The sequence below is a fragment of the Salmo trutta genome, chromosome 35, assembly GCF_901001165.1.
Source record: "Salmo trutta chromosome 35, fSalTru1.1, whole genome shotgun sequence".
Lineage (NCBI taxonomy): Eukaryota > Metazoa > Chordata > Actinopteri > Salmoniformes > Salmonidae > Salmo > Salmo trutta.
In genome coordinates, this window is record NC_042991.1 from 25007587 (window position 1) to 25031858 (window position 24272).

Consider the following 24272-nt stretch of genomic DNA (forward strand, 5'->3'; position numbering starts at 1 on the left):
ATGGCAGTTTTTTTAAATAACATGAGATAAGCTATACAATGTGCTTTAAACAGCACATTTTTTCTCTTTGCCCAATAGCAAAATGTGTAGAATTGTAAGAAGTTAGCTGTTTTCCTTGCTCAGACCTTGCAGGGCCCTGCAAAACGACGGTACGCCACTGGAGATACCCCTCTTGCTGTTTTCTTCTGGTTCAATGAAAGTCAATGAACTAAGTAGACCAGACCCAGCTGCTATTGCACCGGTGTCTATTGGAGACTGATCCCATTAAGTAGTCCGGAACTGACATTATTTTTCAATGGTAAAGTGCCTGAGTGAACTATCTTAATTTACCACCTACCTTTGACACTTTAATACCTTTTGAACTGTTTGCACCCTAAGTAGGCTCCCCTGGGAAACGATGACCAAAACTATGGTTCCTACTCTGTCACATGTGTTTCCATGACGAAGAGGGACTTTACAGATGTAATTGATATATGGGAAACAGCTGAATTGTATTTTGTCCAGACTACCAGACATACCATGGTTGATAGATCATGATTGATGGTCCATTTGATAAATTGACAATTTTATTTTGAAACACTAAAGCACTAAAATTAATAGCATTGTATTTTACCTGTGTTCGTCTAATTAACAAAGTTAATATTCACAGTAAGTCACAGTCACTTGCGTTTTTCAACTGTAGGCTACCAGTGGTGGGAAAAGTACCCAATTGTCATACTTGAGTAAAAGTAAAGTAAAAGTAAAGATAGAAAATTACTCAAGTAAAAGTTAAAGTCACCCAGTAAAATACTACTTAAGTAAAAGTCTAAAAGTATTTGGTTTTAAATATACTTACGTTTCAAAGTTAAATGTAATTGCAAAAATATACTAACGTATCAAAAGTAAAAATATAAATTATTTTTTATTTCTTATATTAAGCAAACCAGAAGGCACAATTGTCTTGTTGTTTTTTACTTAATTGATAGCCAGGGTCACACTTCAGCATTTGTGTTCAGTGAGTCTACCAGATTAGAGGCAGTAGTGATGATAGGGATGTTCTCTTGATAAGTGCGTAAATTAGACCAACCTCCTGTCCTGCTAAGCATTTAAAATGAAACGAGTAGACTACTTTTGGGTGTCAGGGAAAATGTATGGAGTAAAACGTACATTGTGTAGTGAAGTAATAGTAAAAGTTGTCAAAAATATAAAAAGTAAAGTACAGATACCTCAAGTACTTTACACTGTAGGCTACATATACTATTGACAATTAAGAGGCCAATAACGTTACTTATAGGGACATACATATGCATGCATTTATTGTAATAAAGTTAACAATAACATTGCATCCTTTTTATTATAGCGTCTCTATTTACAAAGTTGCATCTGCATGCCATTCGGGACACAAAGCTGGTGGGGCAGAATTCAGGGGAGCACACCATTTCTGGAGCTGCTGCCTGTAACAACTGCGGAATAAAACAAAAGTCGTATATAATGGAAGCAAAGTCGTAATTATAAAGTTATGTACGCGAGTCAGGTGTTTAGAAAAACGCAGGGAAAAACGGTGGACACTTTTTTTGTTGATTGTTTGAGTTTTAAATGCTGATGAAATCAATCACCCCATGTCTCGAGCCACTACGCCGGTGGTGCACAGTCTACGGCGGCGAAGGACTGGCGTGATCAGGCCAGCAATCGGCCTAGTCAAGTGACTCCCAAAGTGTCAGATATAGCTTGCTCGCCAGCTAGCTAACTTGCTGATTTACTTTTGTCAACCAACGTCGTTGACGTCCCTGATATGGCAATTGCAAGTTGCTGTTTTCAAATTGTGGCTACTGCTAGCCATTGTTAATCGACTTTTTAGCTAACATTAGCAAACTACCTTAATAGCTGTCTAGCTAGCTCAGCTACCAGTTGGCTATGTTGCACTGAGCTAGCTAGCCAGTAAACACAGCTTGCGAGTTCCAGTTTTTAAACTACTTTTATTTCCGTTTTAGGTCCGCCAGTGTCTTGGCAAGTTGTGTCATGTAAAATTATTTTCCTTCGTGTACGCGTGTCTTGCATATTATTATTTTTACATTTTGGTTTTAATGAATAACTAGTTAGCCAGTTAGCAATGTCTCTGCCATCCGCCGATATGATCGAAACTCCCCCTGGATATCCATTTGAAGAAATAGATTATGTGGATATTGAAGTTGAAGAGGTAAGTAACAAGTTAGCTATCTCAACATTTGATTGGAAGGTGAGGGATCCTATGATGCAGAAGTTGCTACAGTGCGTGATATCGCAATTGTCATGGTTGCTAGCTCTACCATTGTTAATCGACTTTTTAGCTAACGTTTGCAAACTGCCTTACTAGCTGTCTAGCTAGCTCAGCTACCAGCTGGCAATGTGGGACTGAGCTAGCAAGCTAGCTAGTCAACAAACACAGCTTTGCTGGCTAGGTGTGAATCACCCCAACATGGGGTGTAATGTTGGGTTTGAATCACCCCAACATTGTGAAGTTGTATGGCTCATGCAATAATCCGGTAAATCAGTGTGTTGGACCATGCATTGAATGTTTTGTGTATTATAGTTTTGAAAAGGCCTGGGAATTAAAAGTTACCATAACTATCTCACTAATAGCTATGCCATTCATCAATTATTTTGCCATAGACGTTATGGAGAATGGTCAGTTAGCTATGCTCCAAATCTATTTGGCAGTTATTGTTTTGATTGTAGCTAGCTAACTAGCTGCAGTTCCCGACAGGTGGGCCCCACACATCAGACCCCTCCATCAGATCAGCTGACGTTGACTGTCTGCACACAGGAGTTTGATTGATATGCTGGATTGTGTAATGGAACTTGTCCACAACAAATAACAACGGTGTTAGCTTGTCTAACTCCCACAACACCCAGATGGAAAGTGGCATTAGTAGGGTCATGATAATAAAGGACGAATAACATTGCATCCAACACACTTGGCTTATGTCGTCTACCTGTTATCTTTCAGGTCGTGGGGAGAGGTGCATTTGGTGTTGTCTGCAAGGCCAAATGGAAAGGCAAAGACGTCGCAATCAAGACAATTGAGAGTGAATCTGAAAGGAAAGCATTCATAGTTGAGGTATTGTCACATTGTACTGGGATACTAATAGAGATATCCTGTAAAGTTATGGCAGGGCAGTTTATTACAACCCAAAGAGATCCCTCTTGATTCTCTTCCCTCCTCCTCTCCCCTCCCAAGCTGCGACAGCTTTCACGTGTGAATCACCCCAACATTGTGAAGTTGTATGGCTCATGCAATATTCCGGTAAGTCAGCTTTTTAACACACTGATATTTCAGTGTGTTGTTATAGCCTATGGTTTTTGCCAGTTGTAAATACCTTGGAACAGTGGGTTGTTACTGATTTATTGTAGAAACACCAATAGCAAGGTAGACAAATGACCAGAACATCGTGGGATACTGTATACCCTAATAACTACCTTTTTTTAAATTTTCTTTTTGACGGCACAAATTGACCGATCTAGGTCTGCCTGGTGATGGAATATGCTGAAGGGGGGTCTCTGTACAATGGTGAGTCCCTGGACAATGTAGGCAAGCCTACTACTAGGCTTGGGCAGTATCCAGATCCAGATTGTCATACCTTCATACTGACCTTGTGCCATCCTAGGATATGAACACAAGGGGCGCTATATTCAAACCCCACTGAGTCTGTAATCTGAAGGTTAGCAATGCTAATAAGTACACTGTATATACAAAAGTATGTTGACACCCCAAATTAGTGGATTTGGCTATTTCAGCCACACCGGTTGCAGAGAGATATATAAATTCGAGCACACAGCCATGCAGTCTCCATAGGGAAACATTGGCAGTAGAATGGCCCATACTGAAGAGCTCAGTGACTTTCAACGTGGCTTTGTCATAGGATGCCACCTTTCCAACAAGTCAGTTTGTCAAATTTCTGCCCAGCTAGAGCTGCCCCGGATGTTATTGTGAAGTGGAAACGTCTAATAGCAACAACGGCTCAGTCACGAAGTGATAGGCCACATAAGCTCACAGAATGGGACAGCCAAATGCCAAAATAGGATGCCACCTTTCCAACAAGTCAGTTTGTCAAATTTCTGCCCAGCTAGAGCTGCCCCGGTCAACTGTAAGTGATGTTATTGTGAAGTGGAAACGTCCAGTTTGCTGGAGGCAGGTAGCGCGTAGCCTACCCCAATGCATAGTGCCAACTGTAAAGTTTGCTGGAGGCATGACAATGCCCCTGTGCACAAAGCGAGATCAATACAGAACTGGTTTGTCAAGATTTGTGTGGAAGAACTTTACTGGCCTGCACAGAGCCCTGACCTCAACCCCATCAAACACCTTTGGGATGAATTGTAATGCTGAATGCGATCCAGGCCTAATCACCCAACAACAGTGCCGACCTCAATAATGCTCTTGTGGCTGAATGGAAGCAAGTCCCCACTGCAATGTTCCAAAATCTAGTGGAAAGACTTCACAGAAGAGTAGAGGCTGTTATAGCAGCAAAGGGGAGGACCGACTCCATATTCATGAACATGATTTTGGAATGAGATGTTCGACAAGCAGGTATCCACATTCTTTTGGGCATGTAGCGTACATTTAAAACCTTATAGCGAATGCTAACTGAATGCTAACGAGCACATGCAAACATTTTATACAGTATTTGACAAACTATTTGCAGGACAGACATCCCAGCTATAAGTTATACAAGTAAATATAAAAAAAATGCTGCACGCATTAAAAAACAATATTGGTTAACAAGGCTCTTGATCCAGGAGGGGATTCTCTGATGTTACCAAGAAGCTTGATTTTCAAGAAGCTAACCACTTAGCTAGCACATTTTAGAGGGTTAACTTAATAGTTATAAGATATCTAGCTGGCAAACATTTCGTTTGAATTCCATATTGTAACTAGATCACCTGGCGCATGCTGCACAACAATGAGTGAGTGACTAAAGTGTCCAGTCTCTATTTGTTGTGTGCTTGTAAACAAAACAATGTGGCTGGAGACTATCGGTAAGCTTCATCAGGAAACATGTGCAATCAAGTATATACACTTTTTTTTTTTTTTTTTTTTAAAGCTTCAAAGAAATGAAAAACCATCCTGTGGCTATTTCCAAATGCCCTGGTATACGGTATACCGCCCAAGCCGACCTACATCTCTACCACACACATTGACATGGCTTGTAAATTTGTGTAACTGCATGCCATGTCAAACAAGTGGAAATATTGCAATCAACGTCAATAACTCCAATACCCAAATGCAAACTATGCTCTTATTAATCCTTTACACTCCTACCCGTATACAGGTAGAAAATTGCAGATTTGGGGCCTAAATTGGAGCGTAGTGGCTGTACAGTGACATGCTATAAGTTACGGTAGAGCTCAGGCTCTGCGCTTCACAGTGTTATATGGGTTTTGAATGACAGCCGTTCTGAACTCGAGCATAGCTCGCGACAACAAGTTGCCCCCATCCCTCCCGGTATTTGGGCAATTTTCTTGTCTGAGTGAGGGAAATTCTGTAAATTAAGATGACTTGATGTAATTTGAACGATGTGATGTTGAGGATTATAATAAATACCGTTTTGATGTCATACAAGCAAGCCAAACACCCTTGAGTCCAAATGTGCACATCATGACTCATGTCATATACAGTGTCAACATTTAGGATCACTATATTTGATGTACAGTTACACGATGACATGTTGTCATATCCTGGGTTGTTCTGAACAGAATGAGCCTATATTTGTTTATTGTGAAGAAAATTTGCCACGGCACACACACCTGAATGCCCTCATGACTCATTTCTATGATCTGTTACTCTGAATTGCCCTGTGAAGGCTTACCACTAAGATCGTATTTTAGAACTTAGCTAGTCATGTTGGCAATAGAACAAGCTTTCAAATCATGCCCACCTGACCCAGATTGCGATGTTATAATGGACTGTTTTTGGAATGTATCCAGAGTATTTTCAGATTTCGTTATCAACAAATATGGCGAAAAGTACAGTAAATGTAAAATGCACATAAAATCAGCAGTGCAATGTTTTGACTCAGTCTTGTGTGATGTTAACTGTTGTCTTCACCTTGGTCTAATAGTATCTCTTATCTCCTAACTGTTCCATTTCAATTTGGCCTCATCCATATAGGCCAATTCCCACGAGTATAAAGGGTTATTAGGCTCACTATTGCCATGATTCCTTAAATTGGTCAGTCCTTTCACAATGACCTGTTATATAGTATTGCAGAGTTAGGAAGTGTTCATGGATCCCTTACCAGAAAGGGGTTCAAATACATGTGTATTTGAGTGTCTGGTATTTTAATATACTTTTAAAAACTACCTCGGTTAAATGCATTGGAGTGAATTTGAGGCAGTGTTTTTGACTATTTTCAAATATATACATTAAAATATTGAACTACTTGTCTTTAATAAATAAAAATAAAATCCTAATACTTACTTTGAATGCATGTGAAAGTAATTGAGGTATTCAAAATAGTATTCGAACCCAGGTCTGACTCTTACCTGTACAAGCACTTTACCCCCTTGTATACTTTTCTACCTCTGAATCTGTCAAAGTTATTTAAAGTTGGTGTTCTTAGTTGTGGTCGTCACAACTTTGTTGAATGCTTGAAACTATAACTTTGAAGGTATTCTCTCTCTCTCTGTCTGTCTGTCTGTCTGTCTGTCTGTCTGTGCGCGCATATTAGTGGTAAACAAGGAAAGTTCTCCCTGGTGGGGACATTTCCCAGGTCCCCACAAGGACAAAGGCTATTTTAGGCTTAGGGATTAGAGTTATGGAAAATAAAATGTTGAAAGGCAATTCATTTTATGTTCCCACAAGGATAGTAAAACATGGTGTATGTGAAAGTGTGTTTGCACTTGTGGACTTTTTAAGGCTATGGAAGTGTGCGTGTGTGCATGCAGGTGTGTTTTGTGTTTATTTTGAGGTGTCTGTGGTAGTGACTGTGTTCTCTGTCCACAGTGCTGCATGGTGCTGAACCCCTCCCCTATTACACTGCTTCCCATGCCATGAGCTGGTGTTTTCAGTGTTCCCAAGGGGTCGCCTATCTCCATGGCATGAAACCAAAGGCTCTCATTCACAGGGACCTCAAGCCACCCAAGTATGCTCCTCCTCACCACCTCCCCCTCTCTTGTTTCACTGCCAATAAAGTGCCTTGTTCCCCCACTCAATGTGACATTTAATAGATGTGTGTGATATATTATGCAATAGTGTCAGAATATTTGTATCTGACTTTATTAACCAAAAGACCATAGTTTTGTTTATATATATTTTTAATGAGCATAGTCAACGGACGGGCTCCAGTCGCCTGCATATAAAAGTATTTTGCTTATGTTTTTGTTCCATTTCTGTTAGATCTGGCTTCAGTAGTAAGGCCTTAGTGTTTTCATAGTGTGCCTCTGACTGAAATGCTTAGAGTAGCTGTATCGGCTCCAGAGGTTATATATTTGGCTCTGACGGAAAAGACTGGAACCTAACCTTCACGCTCTTTGTGTGACACAGCGGGTGTTGCCAGACTTTGTGGTTGTAAAGTTATTTGCTGTAAGGGATCTGACTTTCCTTTGTATGCATAAAAATAATCTGACTAGCTGTATTCCCTTTTTTCATGTTTTTTTAATGATTAGAAATGTTTGCTTTGAAGCTAAAGTGGATTTATTATGTGTTTGTAACCCAGTTAGACCACAGCAGCCTTTAGTAGTTACCCTTACGTAGTCTCACACGTCACTCATTTGAGTGGATCTTTGTTTACTTGTTTGTTTCAGCCTGCTCCTGGTTGCTGGTGGCACCGTGCTGAAGATATGTGACTTTGGGACAGCGTGTGACATTCAGACCCACATGACCAACAACAAAGGAAGTGCTGCTTGGATGGCCCCAGAGGTGTTTGAAGGCATGTATGAACAGCATGGCAAATGTTTGAAACACGCCAAGGGATGCCTGTCCCATCTGTCTTAGAAAGCGCAAATTGGACGGACTCTTTAAGAACAAGGGTATCTAAACAAGTGTAGCCTTTCATAAATGTGTTTATCTAGAGTGCATTGATTGTCAGTGTTTGGTTATGTGGTGCTACTGTTGAGAGCAGTGTTTATACAGTAGGGCTTATGTCTAGTGGTGGAAGTGATTGTTAATTGTAATGGTGCACCACTTTGGCTTTATCACTTACATGATCATTGGAAGTCACCCCAAACACGTAGACTCCACCATTTCTCAAAGCCTGACTAATCTAACTCTTGTTAGCATTCTGTTAATTTACATTCATTCATATCTTAGGTGGTATTATTATTATAATTATTGTGGTTGTACACACAGACATTTAGAAGTTGAATTGAGGGACAGATGCAGCATATTGCAGAGACGGTTTCGGTTTCATCCCAAGGAGAATGTAGCATTTTAGTCTATGCTGTCAGCCGGTAGTTTAATGCAGGATTTCCCAAACTCGGTCCTGGGGGCCCCCCTGGGTTCACATTTAGTTTTTTGTCCTAGCACTATTCAAATAACCAACTCATCATCAAGCTTTGATTATTTGAATCAGCTGTGAAGTGCTAGGAGCAAAACAACTATACATGCACCCAGGAGGGGCCCCAGGACCGAGTTTGGGAATCCCTGGCCTAATGTACTTTGTTTTACAAAACACATTGAGGCAGCCTCTTGTCAAGGGGGTCAGGAGGAAACGCTAAGGAAATAGTAATTATCTTGTTAAAGGGAGTAACATGAATAGTCATTATCTTGTTAAAGGGAGTAACATGAATAGTCATTATCTTGTTAAAGGGAGTAACATGAAAAGTCATTATCTTGTTAAAGGGAGTAACATGATTTCCATGCAATTTAAACAGCTCACATTTGCCCCCAGAATGACCTCCGTAAAGCTAATTTGCATCACGGGGAGAAATGTTATTAAAAAAAGGCCTCGGCAGCAAAGCAACTTTAAATCTGAGTCCCAAATGACACCCTATGCCTTATATAGTGCATAATGGGCCCTGGTCAAAAGAAGTGCGCTAAATAGGGAATAGCGTGCCATTTGGGACACAACCCAAACGCCTGTGTGAAGAGTAGTTTAATTCCACAACATAGCCACAGTAATTAAGCATCTCTGGAGTGGCCCTGGACTAAAATTGCCTCCTTATTTTCATCACACATATGTTCTTAAGGTGCGCAGACCAGATGGATGCTCCTGTGCTTTCCCAAGCACATCCCCCTTCTCCCCAACACTCCTCACACATATTAACTGTGCTTTTTTGAGACTTACTTTTCATCAGAGCAATCTGAAAGGCCCTGAGTGGAGCTGTTTCTCTGCTATGTGCTTTCAGGCAGCAATTACAGTGAGAAGTGTGATGTGTTCAGCTGGGGCATCATTCTCTGGGAGGTGATCACACGCAGGAAGCCCTTTGACGAGATTGGAGGGCCGGCCTTCCGCATCATGTGGGCTGTGCATAACGGTGAGTCTAAGAGGAAGTAGGTGGGGGAGCTGAATGAGTTAATCTTTGTGCTGACATGTCAATCACCCTGGCGTCTCAGAGCCGGCTGCCCAGTGAGACCTGCTGTCAGATTAAATGAGTTACGAGGCTGACGGGGAAGCGCAATTAAAAGACAGACTCACCTGTATAGCGCTCCCTGCTGTTCCCTCCGTCGCACAGTAGAGTGATGGAGCACAAACGGAACACTGACTGTCTGAGAACAGGAGCACACCTGGGGACACGACACTACTGCGTCTGTCATTCCGACAAATTAGCGGTGCCACCACAGCAGGGGCTTTCATTTGCATTAGATTAGAAGTGTTTACTTGTACTGAAATGAACTTTCTGGAACTTGATTACATTTTTAAAAGATTGCGTTTGTAATACCATTGACCTCTCCATCCATTTTACTGTGATTGTGTTTGGATTCATAGTGATAAATGTTGACGTAGTGCGTCTTACCTTTCTGTTTGTATTGATAATGTCCAGGCACCCGGCCACCGCTCATCAAGAGCCTACCCAAACCCATTGAGAGCCTGATGACCCGCTGCTGGTCTAAAGACCCCTCCCAGAGACCCTCCATGGAGGAGATAGTCAAGATCATGACCCATCTTATGCGAGTAAGGCCCTCCTACACACAAACACTCATACTTATAGAGATGCATTAAATTAAATTGAATGCCTTACCAAGATGGCTGTCCTGCAGACAAGTGATCTCCAGTGTCCATTCCAGTGTTCTTTTGAATTCCATGCCGACACCGATCCTGGATGCAAGGAGGACTCTTAACCATGGTGTCCTGTTCTCAGACTGCTTGCCTGGTCAGATGGTCAGTGTTGGGAATGTCGCTGTTACATTTTATGTCAACCTCTCTTTTCCAGTGCTTCCCAGGATCTGATGAACCCTTGCAATATCCGTACCAGTCTTCAGATGAAGGACAGAGTAGCTCGGCCACCAGTACAGGTAGCTACATCTATATCGTTGAAGTAGTGGAAGCTTTTATTATCTGCATTAGAGTTTTACCTACATAAAACATCATGGAAGTAATGTGGAAATATCTCACGTCTCACCACCTCTCTGTTGGGTGTTACAGGTTCCTATATTGATAACACTTGCAACAGCAACAAGAGTGACACAAACATGGAGCATGGGGACTCTCCAGGGAGCAACGACACCATCAAGATCACACCTCAGTTTGCACATCAGTTCAGGCCAAAGGTAACGCAGCAACCTGTACTGGTATCATTAAACCTGAGCAATTTACTTTGTCAGGTGTCTAGCTGAGAGAAGGTAGACAAATTAATGCAATTAGCTGCATTTGTGTGGATATGAACAAAATGATTTAAACAAGCATCATATGAAAGTAATCACGGTCATTTTGACATAATCATTAGTGCACAAAATGTAATTGAGACTTTTTGACCACACTGAATAAGTAGTGAAATCTACTGTAGGCCAACAGTATCTGTTTTGTCTGCTCTCAGGTAGACCCATTGTGGAGCCTGCCTCTGTCCAGAGGGAGCAGTGTTGAGAGCCTGTCGGAGCGAACCCACAGTCTGCTGCCCTCAGAGAGCAAAAGAATGAGCGCAGACCTGTCAGAGCTGGAGCACAGGGTGCCTTTCGCTCCCACAGGTAACGTCAGAATCGACACCCTTCACACACCCCAAAATGGATTATACAAGTATAGGACTACATATTTGACACATCACACACTTCTAGAAGAGATGCATACACTTCATACTTAAAGTAATGTTACGTCAGCTAATGAAGTCAGTTTTATTTCAGTACGAGAGAGAGCAATAAAGGCATCCTACGCCATTAAAGCTACTATCAGGTTGGCAGGTAGCCTAGCGCTTAAGAGCATTGGGCTAGTAACCAAAAGGTTACTGGTTCTAAGCCCCGAGCCGACAAAGTGAAAAAAATTACTCTGTCAATGTGACCTTGAGCAAGGCACTTAACCCTAATTGCTCATGTACAGTACTAGTCAAAGGTTTGGACACACCTACTCATTCCAGGGTTTTTCTTTATTTTTACTATTTTCTACATTGTAGAATAATAGTGAAGACATCACAACTATGAAATAACACATATGGAATCATGTGGTAACCACAAAGTGTTAAACAAATCAAAATACATTTTATATTTGCAATTCTTCAAAGTAGCCACCCTTTGCCTTTATGACAGCTTTGCAAACTATTGGCATTCTCTCAACCAGCATCATGAGGTAGTCACCTGTAATGCGTTTCAATGAACAGGTTTGCCTTGTTAGAAGTTCATTTGTGGAATTTCTTTCCTTAATGCATTTGAGCCTATCAGTTGTGTTGTGACAAGGTAGGGTGGGTATACAGAAGATAGCCCTATTTAGTAAAAGACCAAGTCCATATTATGGCAAGAACTGCTCAAATAAGCAAAGAGAAACGACAGTCCGTCATTATTGTAAGACATGAAGGTTAGTCAATCTGGAACATTTCAAGAACTTTTCAAGTTTCTTCAAGTGCAGTCACAAAAACCATCAAGTGCTATGATGAAGCTGGCTCTCATGAGGACCGCCACAGGAATGGAAGAAGCTCTGCTGCAGAACACGTCAGATTGCAACACAAATAAATGATTCACAGAGTTCAAGTAGCAGACACATGTCAGCATCAACTTCTCAGAGGGGACTGTGTGAATCAGGCCTTCATGATCGAATTTCTGCAAAGAAACCACTACTACAGGACACCAATAATAATAAGAAACTTGCTTGGGCCAAGAAACACGAGCAATGGACATTAGACCGGTGGAAATCTGTCCTTTGTTCTGATGAGTTCAAATGTGAGATTTTCGGTTCCAACTGCCTTGTCTTTGTGAGACGCAGAGTAGGTGAACGGATGATCTCTTGTGTGTTTTCCACCAGGAAGCATGGAGGAGGAGGTGCGGGGTGCTTTGCTGGTGACACGGTCACTGATTTATTTAGAATTCAAGGCACACTTAATCAGCATGGCTACCACAGCATTCTGCAGCGATACGCCATCCCATCTGGTTTGGGCTTAGTGGGACTATCATTTGTTTTTCAACAGGACAACGACCCAACACACCTCCAGGCTGTGTAAGTGCTATTTGACCAAGAAGGAGAGTGATGGAGTGCTGCATCAGATGACCTGGCCTCCACAATTACCTGACCTCAACCCAATTGAGATGGTTTGGGATGAGTTGGACTGCAAAGTGAAGTAAAAGCAGCCAACAAGTGCTCAGCAAATGTGGGAACTCCTTCAAGACTGTTGGAAAAGCATGGTTGAGAGAATGCCAAGAGTTCAAAGCTGTCATCAAGGCAAAGGGTGGCTACTTTGCAGTGGTGTAAAGTACTTAGGTAAAAATACTTGAAAGTGCTACTTAAGTTGTTTTTGGGGTATCTTTACTTTACTATTTATATTTTTGACTACATTCCTTAAGAAAATATTGTACTTTTTACTCCATACATCTTCCTTGACACACAGAAGTACTTGTTACGTGAATGCTTAGCAAGACAGGAAAATTCACGCACTTATCAACCGAACACATGCTTCGTTTGTAAATTGTCTGAATGTTGGAGTGTGCCTGGCTTTCCGGAAGTTAAAAAAACAAAATGGTGCCGTCTGGTTTGCTTAATATAAGGAATTTGAAATTATTTTTTACTTTTGATACTTAAGTGTATTTTCAACCAAATACTTTTATACTTTTACTCAAGTAGAATTTTACTGGGCCACTTTTACTTTAGTCATTTTCTATTAGGATATCTTTACTTTTACTCAAGTATGATAGTTGGGTACTTTTTCCACCACTGCTACTTTGAAGAATCTAAAATATATTTTGATTTGTTTAACACTTCTTTTTTGGGGGGTTACTACATGATTCCATGTGTTATTTCATCATTTTGATGTCTTCCCTATTATTCTGCAATGTAGAAAATAGTACAAATAAAGAAAAACCCTGGAATGAGTAGGTGTGTCCAAACTTTTCACTGGTACTGTAAGTCGCTTTGGATAAGAATGACTTCAATGTAAATCATGTCTCCCTGTCTGTCAAGATGCATTTCATCTGCTTTCCGAGGTGATGCCTCACTCCTCATGTAAGCTCCTCCATATGCCCCTCAGCACTGGTGCCAGTCATCTCCCCTCCTTCACACAGATCTGAGGCTGAGGTTTATAGACAGGCAGCCCAATTCTGATCTTTCCTCTGTTGATGCTGTACATGGTATATCATATGAATATTAGTTTAAAATGTAATATATTTAGCTTTATCATCTGTTTATCTTCAGTGGTCCTCAATGGTTACTATATATTACAGTATTCGGTGTCATCAATATGGTTTGAGCAATTTATTTGAATTCCATTTATCATACATATTCTATTGGTACAGTCAAATTGTTTGTTAACCAAATGCCTGTCATGTCTGTGCTGAGACTTCCTATGCAGCATCGCTAGCACTGTGTTGTCAAACTAACCAACCAACCTCAGGACAGGACGCATGTTGCCTGTGCATTGTGCATGTATGTGCTGTGCATGTCAATACAGTCCAGAGGGGAGCGAGGAGAGAGCAGCGTCTGACATGCTCCAGCTCTGGGCCCTCTCTTTGTCTGCATGTGTACGCCAGCTGTGTGTGTGTGTGTATTTGTTGCAGCACGTCCCCAGTATAAACGAGGCCACCGTAAAACGGCGTCATTTGGCACCATTCTGGACATTCCCAAGATCGTCGTCACAGGTACCAGTGCGGACCACCAGGCTACCTGGTACCCTGGGTATAGCTGGCTTGGCTGAACTGAATCAGCAGTTTGCTCTGTGCTCTGACACTGCTGGGCCTTTAGTGTCTGTTACTCCAGGTCTCACAGGCTACAGGGGCTGCTTGTAGTTGATGCGTCTCAAATGTCACCCTATTCCCTATATGGGCCCTGGTCAAAAGTAGAGTACTAAATATGGAATAGGGTGCCATTTGGCAGGCAGTTCTTATATTCTGCCTTGACACTTTACAATTGATTTGAAGTAAGGGGATATTATTTCCTCTCTTAGGAACCTGACTCACCACCAGTGATGACTCAATGCAAATCGGTATTGAGGCTATGGATGATGATAAACCTGGAGTAACACACACAGTTCTCTTTTTCCTCTGTCTTTTGTGGTTTTGTTAGACGTTAAGAGGGACATGAGTTACACATGGTGGTGGTCTTATCTGTGTTTCACCCTCCAGGCACAAGATGCTGATCAAGCTGTTTCAATTCACACAGATCCATCTTTTAATCAACATATCTAATCCAGATTCATGGGTGAATCCAAACTTGTTAGCCTGGTGTGCAAAAACAATAGAATAGACTGTTGATTAAGGTTATTTTTATCATCATGCCATCAGAAAGGGGGGGGGGGGGGGTGAAATGAATGTGATAAGATTCATAACTCATGGCCCTGTCTGTTTCTCAGATGTCCTTCTGGCTTTGCTGCAGGCATGCAGGGAGTAAATCGGTTGGCTTGGCTTGCTCTGTCTGGAGTTGAGCTCCTCTCTCAGCTTGTCCTTGTCTTTCATGCATAGAGGACGTCTGTTAAAAGCTTGGCAACATGTTTTTTTTTTCTCTCTTTGCATCCATTAACTTTGTCGATTTGATTGATTTACCTCACATTGAGGGTCACTGCTATTATTACCACCCAAGATGAGTATGAAGGAAATGGGGACAGCAGCACTGGATTTCAAACCAAAAAAGGCCTTTCTATTTAGGAAGGAGGAGCTGCGAGAGACATGTTGAATGAGTAGTTCATTAATCAGTGACTAAAGGAGAGGGCTGACGTAAGGGGATGTTAAAGGCATGACAAGGTTGTTATCACTATGTGGCACACCTAGATGTCACTCATTTCTTCAGTTCATTTGAACCCAGTCTCCATTTAGTAGTTTAATTAGTATGAAGCATTACTCAAGTTTTTTGAAGTGCTGGATTGGCATTCTAATTAAAATGTCTATTCAGTGTTATCATAGTAGGGTGTGACTTCAAATGGCTATGCTCACAAGCACCTCTGTTGCCATATTGTACATACTTGGCAGCAGCAAAGTATATTATTTTTACATGCAAAACAGCAATCACACAATAACAGGACCTTATTCTGATCTACAGGGCCTTCAGAAAGTATTCATGCCCCTTGACCTTTTCCACATTTTGTGTTACAGCCTGAGTTTAAAATGGATTAAATTGAGGTTTTATGTCACTGGCCTACACACAATACCCATAATGTCAAAGTGGAATTAGGTTTTTAGACATTTTTACTAATTTTATTAAAAATAAAAAGCTGAAATGTCTAAGTATTCAACTCTTTTGTTATGGCAAGCTTAAATAAGTTAATGAGTAAAAATCTCACAAGTTGCATAGACTCTGTGTGCAATAGTGTTTAACATGATTTTTGAATGACTACCTCTTCCTTGTACCCCACATATCTGTAATGTCCCTCAGTGAATTTCCAACACAGATTCAACCAGAAAGACCAGGGAGGTTTTCCAATGCATCGCAAAGAAGGGATATTGGTAGATGGGTAAAAATAAAAACATTGAATATCCCTTTTTCTGCATGGTGAAATGGTTAATTACACTTTGGATGGTGTATCAATACCCCCAGTCACTACAAAGTTACAGGTGTCCTTCCTAGTGGTTTCCGTCCTCTCCTTTAACTGAACTAAGGGATTTCACCATGAGGCCAATGGTGACTTTAAAACAGTTCCAGTTTAATGACTGTGATAGGGGAGAACTGAGGATGGATCAACAACATAGACACACTGGCCTTACTCAAAGCCAGTGGCATGTCGTTAGTAAAGATTGAAAAAAAGCAAGGGACCTGGTCAGTCTGTCATGGAAAGAGCAGGCGTTCCAAAATGTTTTGTACACTTAGTGTATGTCCACTCCCAAAGAAAAGAAGAATGAATGGTTGATGGCTTCCGATTGCTTAGTCACAACAATTATCGGTTTAAATGAACTATTAGCGTTTCATTTCTGAAATATAAAGTTAATAAGTAACTGTGATGACAGTCAGTTTTTGTAGATATCTAACCAAATATTACCATTATCATTACAGTGCTTTTGAAAATGTGTGTTAGTGCGCTATAAAAACATTACACAAAATGCTTTTACTGAGTTAGCTTGTCCCCCTCTGTGTGTCTCTTCGTACGGGGGGCCAAGTACGAAGAGAAAAAAATAAAATAATAAATGTATGAAATGTATGCATTCACTACTGTTAGTCGCTCTGGATAAGAGCGTCTGCTAAATGACTAAAATGTAATGTAAATGTAATTGTAGTTCCATCACAATACTAACCTAAATGACAGAGTGAAAAGAAGGAAGCCTGTACAGAATCAAAATATTCCTAACATGCATCCTGTATGCAATAAGGCACTTAAGTAAAACTGCAAAACATTTGGCAAAGAAAGTAACTATGTATTGAACACAAAGCGTTATGTTTGGAGCAAAAACAACACATCACTGAGATCCACTTCATATTTTCAAGCATGGTGGTGGCTGCATCATGTTATTTGTATGCTTGTCATTGACTTAGGAGTTTTTTTAAGATCAAAAGAAACGGAATAGATCTAAGCACAGGCAAAATCCAAGAGAAAAACCTGGTACAGTCTACTTTCCAACAGACACTGGGAGACAAATTCACCTTTCAGCAAGACACTACCCTAAAACACAAGGCCAAATATACACTGGAATTGCTTGCACAGACGACGTTCAGTGTTCCTTAGAAGCCTAGTTAGTTTTAACATAAATCGGCTCGGAAATCTATGGCAAGATTTGAAAATGACTCATGGAATGATCAGCAACCAACTCGACAGAGCTTGAATAATTTTTTAAAAAGAATAATGTGCAAATACTGTACAATTTAACTAGAGACCAAGAAAGACTCTCTGCTGTAATCACTGCCAAAGGTGATTCTTACATATAGTGACTCAGGGGTGTGAATACTTATGTAAATTAGATATTTCTGTGTTTAATTTTCAATACATTTTCTAACTTCCATTTTGAAATCAGGCTGTAACACAACAAAATATGGGATAAGTCGAATGGCTATGAATAATTTCTGAAGGCACTGTGTAGGCCTAGAGCAACAATTACTGCAGTGACAAATGAGCATTTGTCTCAATCCAACATTCAGTGTATTGTGTGTGTGTGTGTGTGTGTGTGTGTGTGCGTGTGTGTGCGTGTGCGTGCGTGTGTGTAGTGTCTATTTGTTTCGGAGTTTTGTGCAATAAGAGAGGTCAAGTTAAATTGGTTAGACCAGTGCTTAGACCTACTTTACCATAAAATAGAAGGGGCAATTTCCTACATCCATTTTCCCTGTGGTGCCACGTCTTGCAAACCTACATTCCAGGTAGATTTAGATGTTAGCTTCCATATCATGTAAAAAGTTATGCATTCACAATTTTGTAGTTTAGAAAGAAAAAAAATCAGTTGAGGGTATTTAGTTACATTTCTAACAACTTCAATTGTCCCAAATTGTTTTTTAATGGTTTCCACCTATAATATTTCCCTTGTTGCAGTAGTTCAAATGTTGTATGGGTCTGGGATTGATGCCAAGGGGTGTGCGGAGGGTTAAAAAGACCTCCAGTGCTCCCATCGCCAGAAAATTCCCAGCAGCTGGATATTCCGACTCTGAAGACAACCAACTCTGAAGACACTGTTAATAATTCTCCAGCATAGATCGAACTAATAATACTTCTAACTGCCAGATGGCTGGAATTTCACCTGTTATTCTGACGATGCCAGACAGGTCAGAGCCAACCTCAGATTTACCTTGGCTGGGGATGAAGGAGTGGAGGCAGGTCAGAGCCAACCTCAGGTTTACCTTGGCTGGGGATGAAGGAGTGGAGGCAGGTCAGAGCCAACCTCAGGTTTACCTTGGCTGGGGATGAAGGAGTGGAGGCAGGTCAGAGCCAACCTCAGGTTTACCTTGGCTGGGGATGAAGGAGTGGAGGCAGGTCAGAGCCAACCTCAGGTTTACCTTGGCTGGGGATGAAGGAGTGGAGGCAGGTCAGAGCCAACCTCAGGTTTACCTTGGCTGGGGATGAAGGAGTGGAGGCAGGTCAGAGCCAACCTCAGGTTTACCTTGGCTGGGGATGAAGGAGTGGAGGCAGGTCAGAGCCAACCTCAGGTTTACCTTGGCTGGGGATGGAGTGGAGGCAGGGTGCAGATCAGGGCCAGACCTGATTGTGCTGTACAGCACAGGACCACCTGTCCGTTGGCCTTGTCTTGTCTGAGGCCCAGCAATGTGCTATGAGCCCTAGAATACCCTAGTTACCCATCACCAGCATCCCTTACTCACAGCCCCCCCAAACAAGCAGATCTGCACAAACACGTGACACAGTGAGGCCTAGCTATTCATGTGGTAGGTGTGTGTGTGTGTGTTGTGCCGTGTTAGTGTGGGGGTTGAGGGGGATGACTACTGTGCTATGGTCATGCTATGGGCATGCCAGAGCACATGTGACTGGCCAAGGAGTCAGGGGTTAAATCTGTGCAAATGTCCTGTCTCTGTGTGGCTCTGTGGTTTGGATACCCTACTTTTCACAGACCTCAGGCAGACGCGGACAGACGACAGACAAATCCCTCTGGAACTGTCTCTAGGTTTTAACGGTTCCTCTATCTCTCCATCCTGTCCACAGCCACCTGTGAGGCGCAGAGACGGAGATCTGTACAGGACCTCCCTGGGGTCGGCACAGAGTCCAGCCAGGTAAGATGCTCTACAGTAGGACAGCCAGGTAAGATGCTCTACAGTAGGACAGCCAGGTGAGGTATTCTACAGTAGGACAGCCAGGTGAGGTATTCTACAGTAGGACAGCCAGGTTTGATGCTCTACTGTAGCACAGCCAGGTTTGATGCTCTACAGTAGGACAACCAGGTTTGATGCTCTACAGTAGGACAACCAGGTTTGATGCTCTACAGTAGGACAGCCAGGTTTGATGCTCTACAGTAGGACAGCCAGGTAAGATGCTCTACAGTAGGACAGCCAGGTAAGGTGCTCTACAGTAGGACAGCCAGGTTTGGTGCTCTACAGTAGGACAGCCAGGTTTGATGCTCTACTGTAGGACAGCCAGGTTTGATGCTCTACAGTAGGACAGCCAGGTAAGGTGCTCTACAGTAGGACAGCCAGGTTTGATGCTCTACAGTAGGACAGCCAGGTAAGGTGCTCTACAGTAGGACAAGGCCTGGATTGACTAGCGTAACACCGTACATAAGCCTTTCACAGAGGGGGAAATGCATGTTATGAAAGCTTTCTCAAAAGCTTTTTGGTGGTATAGTATCTTTTCTCTCCCTCTGTGAATTGCATTGCATTTTAACTGATCGTGTTTTGCTTCCTCGGAGGATTTGATGCATGCTCGATCAAACATGGTGTCCAATGGCGGAAAAGTTAAGTGATGTAATGGAGAATGTCACTATTGCGAAGATGAATATATTCCAGGTGTAGAAAGAACATTCTCTTGTCTCCCTGTGCATTTTTTTGCAGTAGCAAAATTCCTGTTTAGTTTAATGAGAAACTAGACTCTGGACATGTATTGATTTATATTTGTATTGTTCTTGTCTGATACCTTTTTGCATAAGGTTATCTGTGGAGATCAACTCGTGAATTCCCAGTAGTGTGACGGAGTGTTTTCCTCTTTTTTTTATTTTTTTACATGTTTCTCTTTTTCGGGATTGTGTACATAACCCCAGACAGACTTAAGACTTTGTTTTTCACACTTTACTTGACAAACTATACATTGTTTCACCCCACTGAAAGAGGCTCAGGATTGCCATGTGGGATTCTGTTGCCGTCTGAAGCCATGGGATGACGGCTATAATAATTGTTGACTTTGCTTGAGGTTCTGGTGATTTGTGCTCAGTGGACAAAAGCAATAGCGGTCCTGTATGGCTGTTGATAAACCATGGCGCTTGTAACGCCAGGATTGTGGGTTCGATTCCCAAGGCCACACACTCATAAAATGTATTCACGCACGACTGTAAGTCGCTTTGGATAAAAGCGTCTACTAAATGGCATAAATTATTATTAAAACCTGTTGAGGCCAGGGGCAGGATCTTATCCCGGTATTGGGATTCATTGTCATGTGACCATGGCGGGGAATTCAAAACTGCAAGAGTAATCATTTCAAATAATCAAATAATCAACTATTTTCCTCCATTTGAAAGATATATCTCCTAAATCTAACCACGCTGTCCGATTTTCAGAGGCTTTACGGAGAATGCATAAAGTTAGGTTATGTGAGGAGAGTACATTGACAATAGCTGCGTGTAATGTTTAGCCAATTCAAAGAAGGGCATCAACAGACAGAAAACTAGCTAGAATTATGCACTTACCTTTGACAATCTGCATCAGATGACACTCATAGGACATTATGTTATACAATACATGCATTTTTAGTTCCATCAAGTTCATATTTATATCCAAAAACAGCATTTACAGTCGCGGTGAAATTCAGAATTTTTTTCGTCTCGAATGCTCCCAGTGAATCTAGCATTACAAATCACGGAATTACTATTCGAAAACATTGGTAAATTATAATATTGTCATTCAAAGAATAATATATTATCATCTCGTAATTGCTACCGAATGGCCAGATCTCAAAATAACTTTACTGGGAAATCACATTTTGCTATAAACTGGGTACTATGCTAACAACATAAGCTAAGCTATAAGCTAAGCTAAGCTATACCGTTAGCATTAGCATCATCTAATATCGATAATAACATTCTAAATATCCCCTTACCTTTGATTATCTCCATCAGAAGGCGCTGCCAGAGATCCCAGGTCCAGAACAAATGTGGTTTCTTTTGACAAAGTTCATAATTTATGTCCAAATAGTTAGCGTTCAGTAGGCTCCCACAAAATGAGGTGGGCAGTGTAAAGTCACGCCGAAAAGCTAAAGAAAACCTAGTAAATAATCTATTTACGTTTCTTCAAACATGTCAAACGTTGTTTAGCATTAATCTTTTGGTCCATTTTTAACGTGAAACATCAGTAAACATCAGTAATATTTTCACACAACCTATCAAGTGTCTAGAATAAACGATTATGACAAAGACACTCTTCTCAGATTCATGCGCAGGCGCAAAAAATGAAGTGATGACGTGTCAACTTGTAAGCATTCTAATTCGGTCTGTATTCATGACAGATGCTTCAAACAACTTTCTAAAGATCGTTGACATCTAGTGGAAGCAGTAGGAGTTGCGAACTGAATCCTTTCTCACTGTGGTATCTTTAAAACAATGACACTAAATAGTACAGTCACAAAATTCTCATTTTTTTTTAATCTATTTTTCACAGGTTTTTGCCTGCAATATGAGTTTTGTTATACTTACAGACACCATTCAAACTGTTTTAGAAAATTCAGAGTGTTTTCTATCCAAATAATAATAATAATATGCATATCCTAGCTTCTGAGTTGGTGTAGGAGGCAGTTAAAAATGGGCACATATTTTTTTCAAAATTCTCAATACTGCCCCCGTGGCCCGTAGAGGTTAAAAGAGCCATTTTGTGGACATGTGTTTCCACCTCTGATCTTCTACGATTGGCTGTATGAGTGATTGACAGTGTTGTTGGCCTGTTACAGGGGAGCCGGAACAGCAGCAGGTCCTCCAGTCCCAGTGTGAGGATGATGCCGCCTGATAACACCAGCAGTAGAGGCTATAGCTTCTCTCCCGATGACCCCACAGGTACAGTAGTATTGGTGGCAGGTAGTCTAGCGGGTTAGAGCACTGGGCCAGTAACCAAAAGGTAGCTAGTTCCAATCCCCGAGCCGACAAGCTGAAAAATCTGCCCTTGAGCAAGGCCTTAACCCTAATTGCTCCAGGGTCACCGTTGATGACGGCAGACCCTGGCCGTGACCCCACTCTCCGAATGGGGAGTTGGGATATGCAAAAAAACAAGGGTCTATTTCTGTTGAAGGAATTCTGGTGTCTATTGATAACTGTGTGCCTGCCCAGTGGACTCGGCTTGCACCGAGTCCACTACTGTCACTATCAGAGCAACAAAAAAACACAAGTCTTGCTCTCTCCTGCCCAGATACCAACGGCTCAGACAACTCCATTCCCATGGCATATCTCACTCTGGACCACCAGCTGCAGGTAGGGAATCATTTCATACCGGACCTCCCCTGTCCCTGTCCTGCTAATGATAAGCATTATTTTATACCACGATACATCTTGTTCCCACTCCCATCCCATTCACCTGTTTGTGTGGACCTGTCCAAAAGCAATATGGTGTCACAGTGAATCTTGATTATTTTTTTAGTGTTTATTTGCTATTTTGTTTTAATTGAAATGTTGTTGATGTTTTCCCCACTCAAAGATGATTTCAAGGACACTGCAAAATGACTAACTCAATTAGGGCAGGATAACCTCTGTTAACCTCTGAGAAAATGATGCTATCTAAAAAGAGGAATGTCTGTATAAATATCCACTGGCAACGGCGGTGAGATATTTTGTATATTTTTAAAAGCTCCGATGAATCTGAAACTCTAAAATGTATTTATATCATCTAACTGGATATATTCTTCCAAATAAATTAATCGCATGTTTTATTTTCAGCCCCTCGCTCCTTGCCCAAACTCCAAAGAGTCCATGGCTGTGTTTGAGCAGCACTGTAAAATGGCCCAGGAGTACCTAAAAGTGCAGACAGAAATCGCCTTGCTGATCCAGAGAAGGTAAATAGTGAACCTTTACTGTACCTCTCCATCTTGTAGGGCAAGCATTCAGCCACCACCAAAGGGCTGAGGTAATGCGCTGTTCTTTCATTCTGTTAGCACACCAGAGTTCAGTGTAATTAACTCTAGTCTGTACTGTAGGACCTGCTGAATGTGACCATACACATCTGTGCGATCCAAGCAGACAAAAACGTCTCCCCGTTTAAGGGGGTGGGCTGTGTTGTGACTAACAGAACAAGCGGCTCCATCAGATGTGAAACATGTATTTAGACTTGGGCATATGACTGCTGAGGGCAGAGGTCCACCCAAAGGCAATTACTAATTTAGATGACCAATGAAATTCAAACAGGCCTGCTAAGCTGTGCAAGTCGAGCGTAGTGGAACAACTGGCTGTGTTTGGATGAAGAGCTAATCTCCTATTCATAGACCATGACTTTAGCAAGGAATTAACACATTTGTGGAATCAGCGGTTTTCTCACAGAAGCGATTGGATGCCTTGGTGCTTCGTCATCCACCAGCCTCTCAGCTGTGCTTATTGCATGTGATGCTATTCCTCTGTTCAAGCACAGAGTAATTCACAGTTGTCTTAATCATATTTTTTTTTATTACTTAAAGGTGCAATATGCAGAAATTGCGCTGCAATTTCCTGGTTGTTACAATTGTAATAATTCGCCTAATTTCAGTTTGTGCCAAAACAAGCAATGGATAGTGTAGAGCAGGGATTCTCAACTGGGGGGTCACGGGAGGATTTTAAAGGGTCGCGGGACTTGTGCAAGAATAATAAAATGAAATAAAAATAACATTATTTTGAAAGGGTACCGCTGCACCGCTTGTTGTTGCTGACTTAACACATGCAGTGCATCCTCAGTGGTGAAATGGCAAGCTACGTTTGGACTCGGAGGGGGTTCACGCTGCACTCACTCACTGACCAATACAATAAATTCTCCCCCCCACACACACACAGACACACACTGATCCAATGAAATGACAGATTTCTTGACCCACACACACACACACACACACAAGCATTTCGCTACATCCGCAATAACATCTGCAAAATGTGTATGTGACCAATAAACATTTAATTTGACACACTGATCCAATAAAAATGTCATTCTGCAACATTGTTTTAAATGTGACACGTCCAATCAGGT

At 41.5% G+C, this 24272-nt stretch overlaps 1 protein-coding gene across 2 annotated transcripts in view; it reads left to right on the top strand.

Moving 5' to 3' along the window:
* Positions 1-1377: 1377 nt before the first annotated feature.
* The window catches only part of LOC115174914 (mitogen-activated protein kinase kinase kinase 7), a 30738-nt gene continuing 7843 nt past the window's right edge, over positions 1378-24272 (top strand). The window contains exons 1-16 of one of the 2 annotated variants that reach the window (XM_029733932.1): positions 1378-2176; positions 2966-3076; positions 3197-3262; positions 3481-3526; positions 6959-7097; positions 7759-7883; positions 9301-9429; positions 9937-10067; positions 10327-10408; positions 10539-10663; positions 10930-11077; positions 14081-14161; positions 19084-19151; positions 22027-22129; positions 22479-22540; positions 23003-23118. In XM_029733932.1, the coding sequence (XP_029589792.1) occupies positions 2090-2176; positions 2966-3076; positions 3197-3262; positions 3481-3526; positions 6959-7097; positions 7759-7883; positions 9301-9429; positions 9937-10067; positions 10327-10408; positions 10539-10663; positions 10930-11077; positions 14081-14161; positions 19084-19151; positions 22027-22129; positions 22479-22540; positions 23003-23118 (1619 nt within the window). In that variant the 5' untranslated portion in view covers positions 1378-2089. The remainder of the gene's footprint in view (positions 2177-2965; positions 3077-3196; positions 3263-3480; positions 3527-6958; positions 7098-7758; positions 7884-9300; positions 9430-9936; positions 10068-10326; positions 10409-10538; positions 10664-10929; positions 11078-14080; positions 14162-19083; positions 19152-22026; positions 22130-22478; positions 22541-23002; positions 23119-24272) is intronic. The other variant, XM_029733933.1, reaches the window with a different exon arrangement.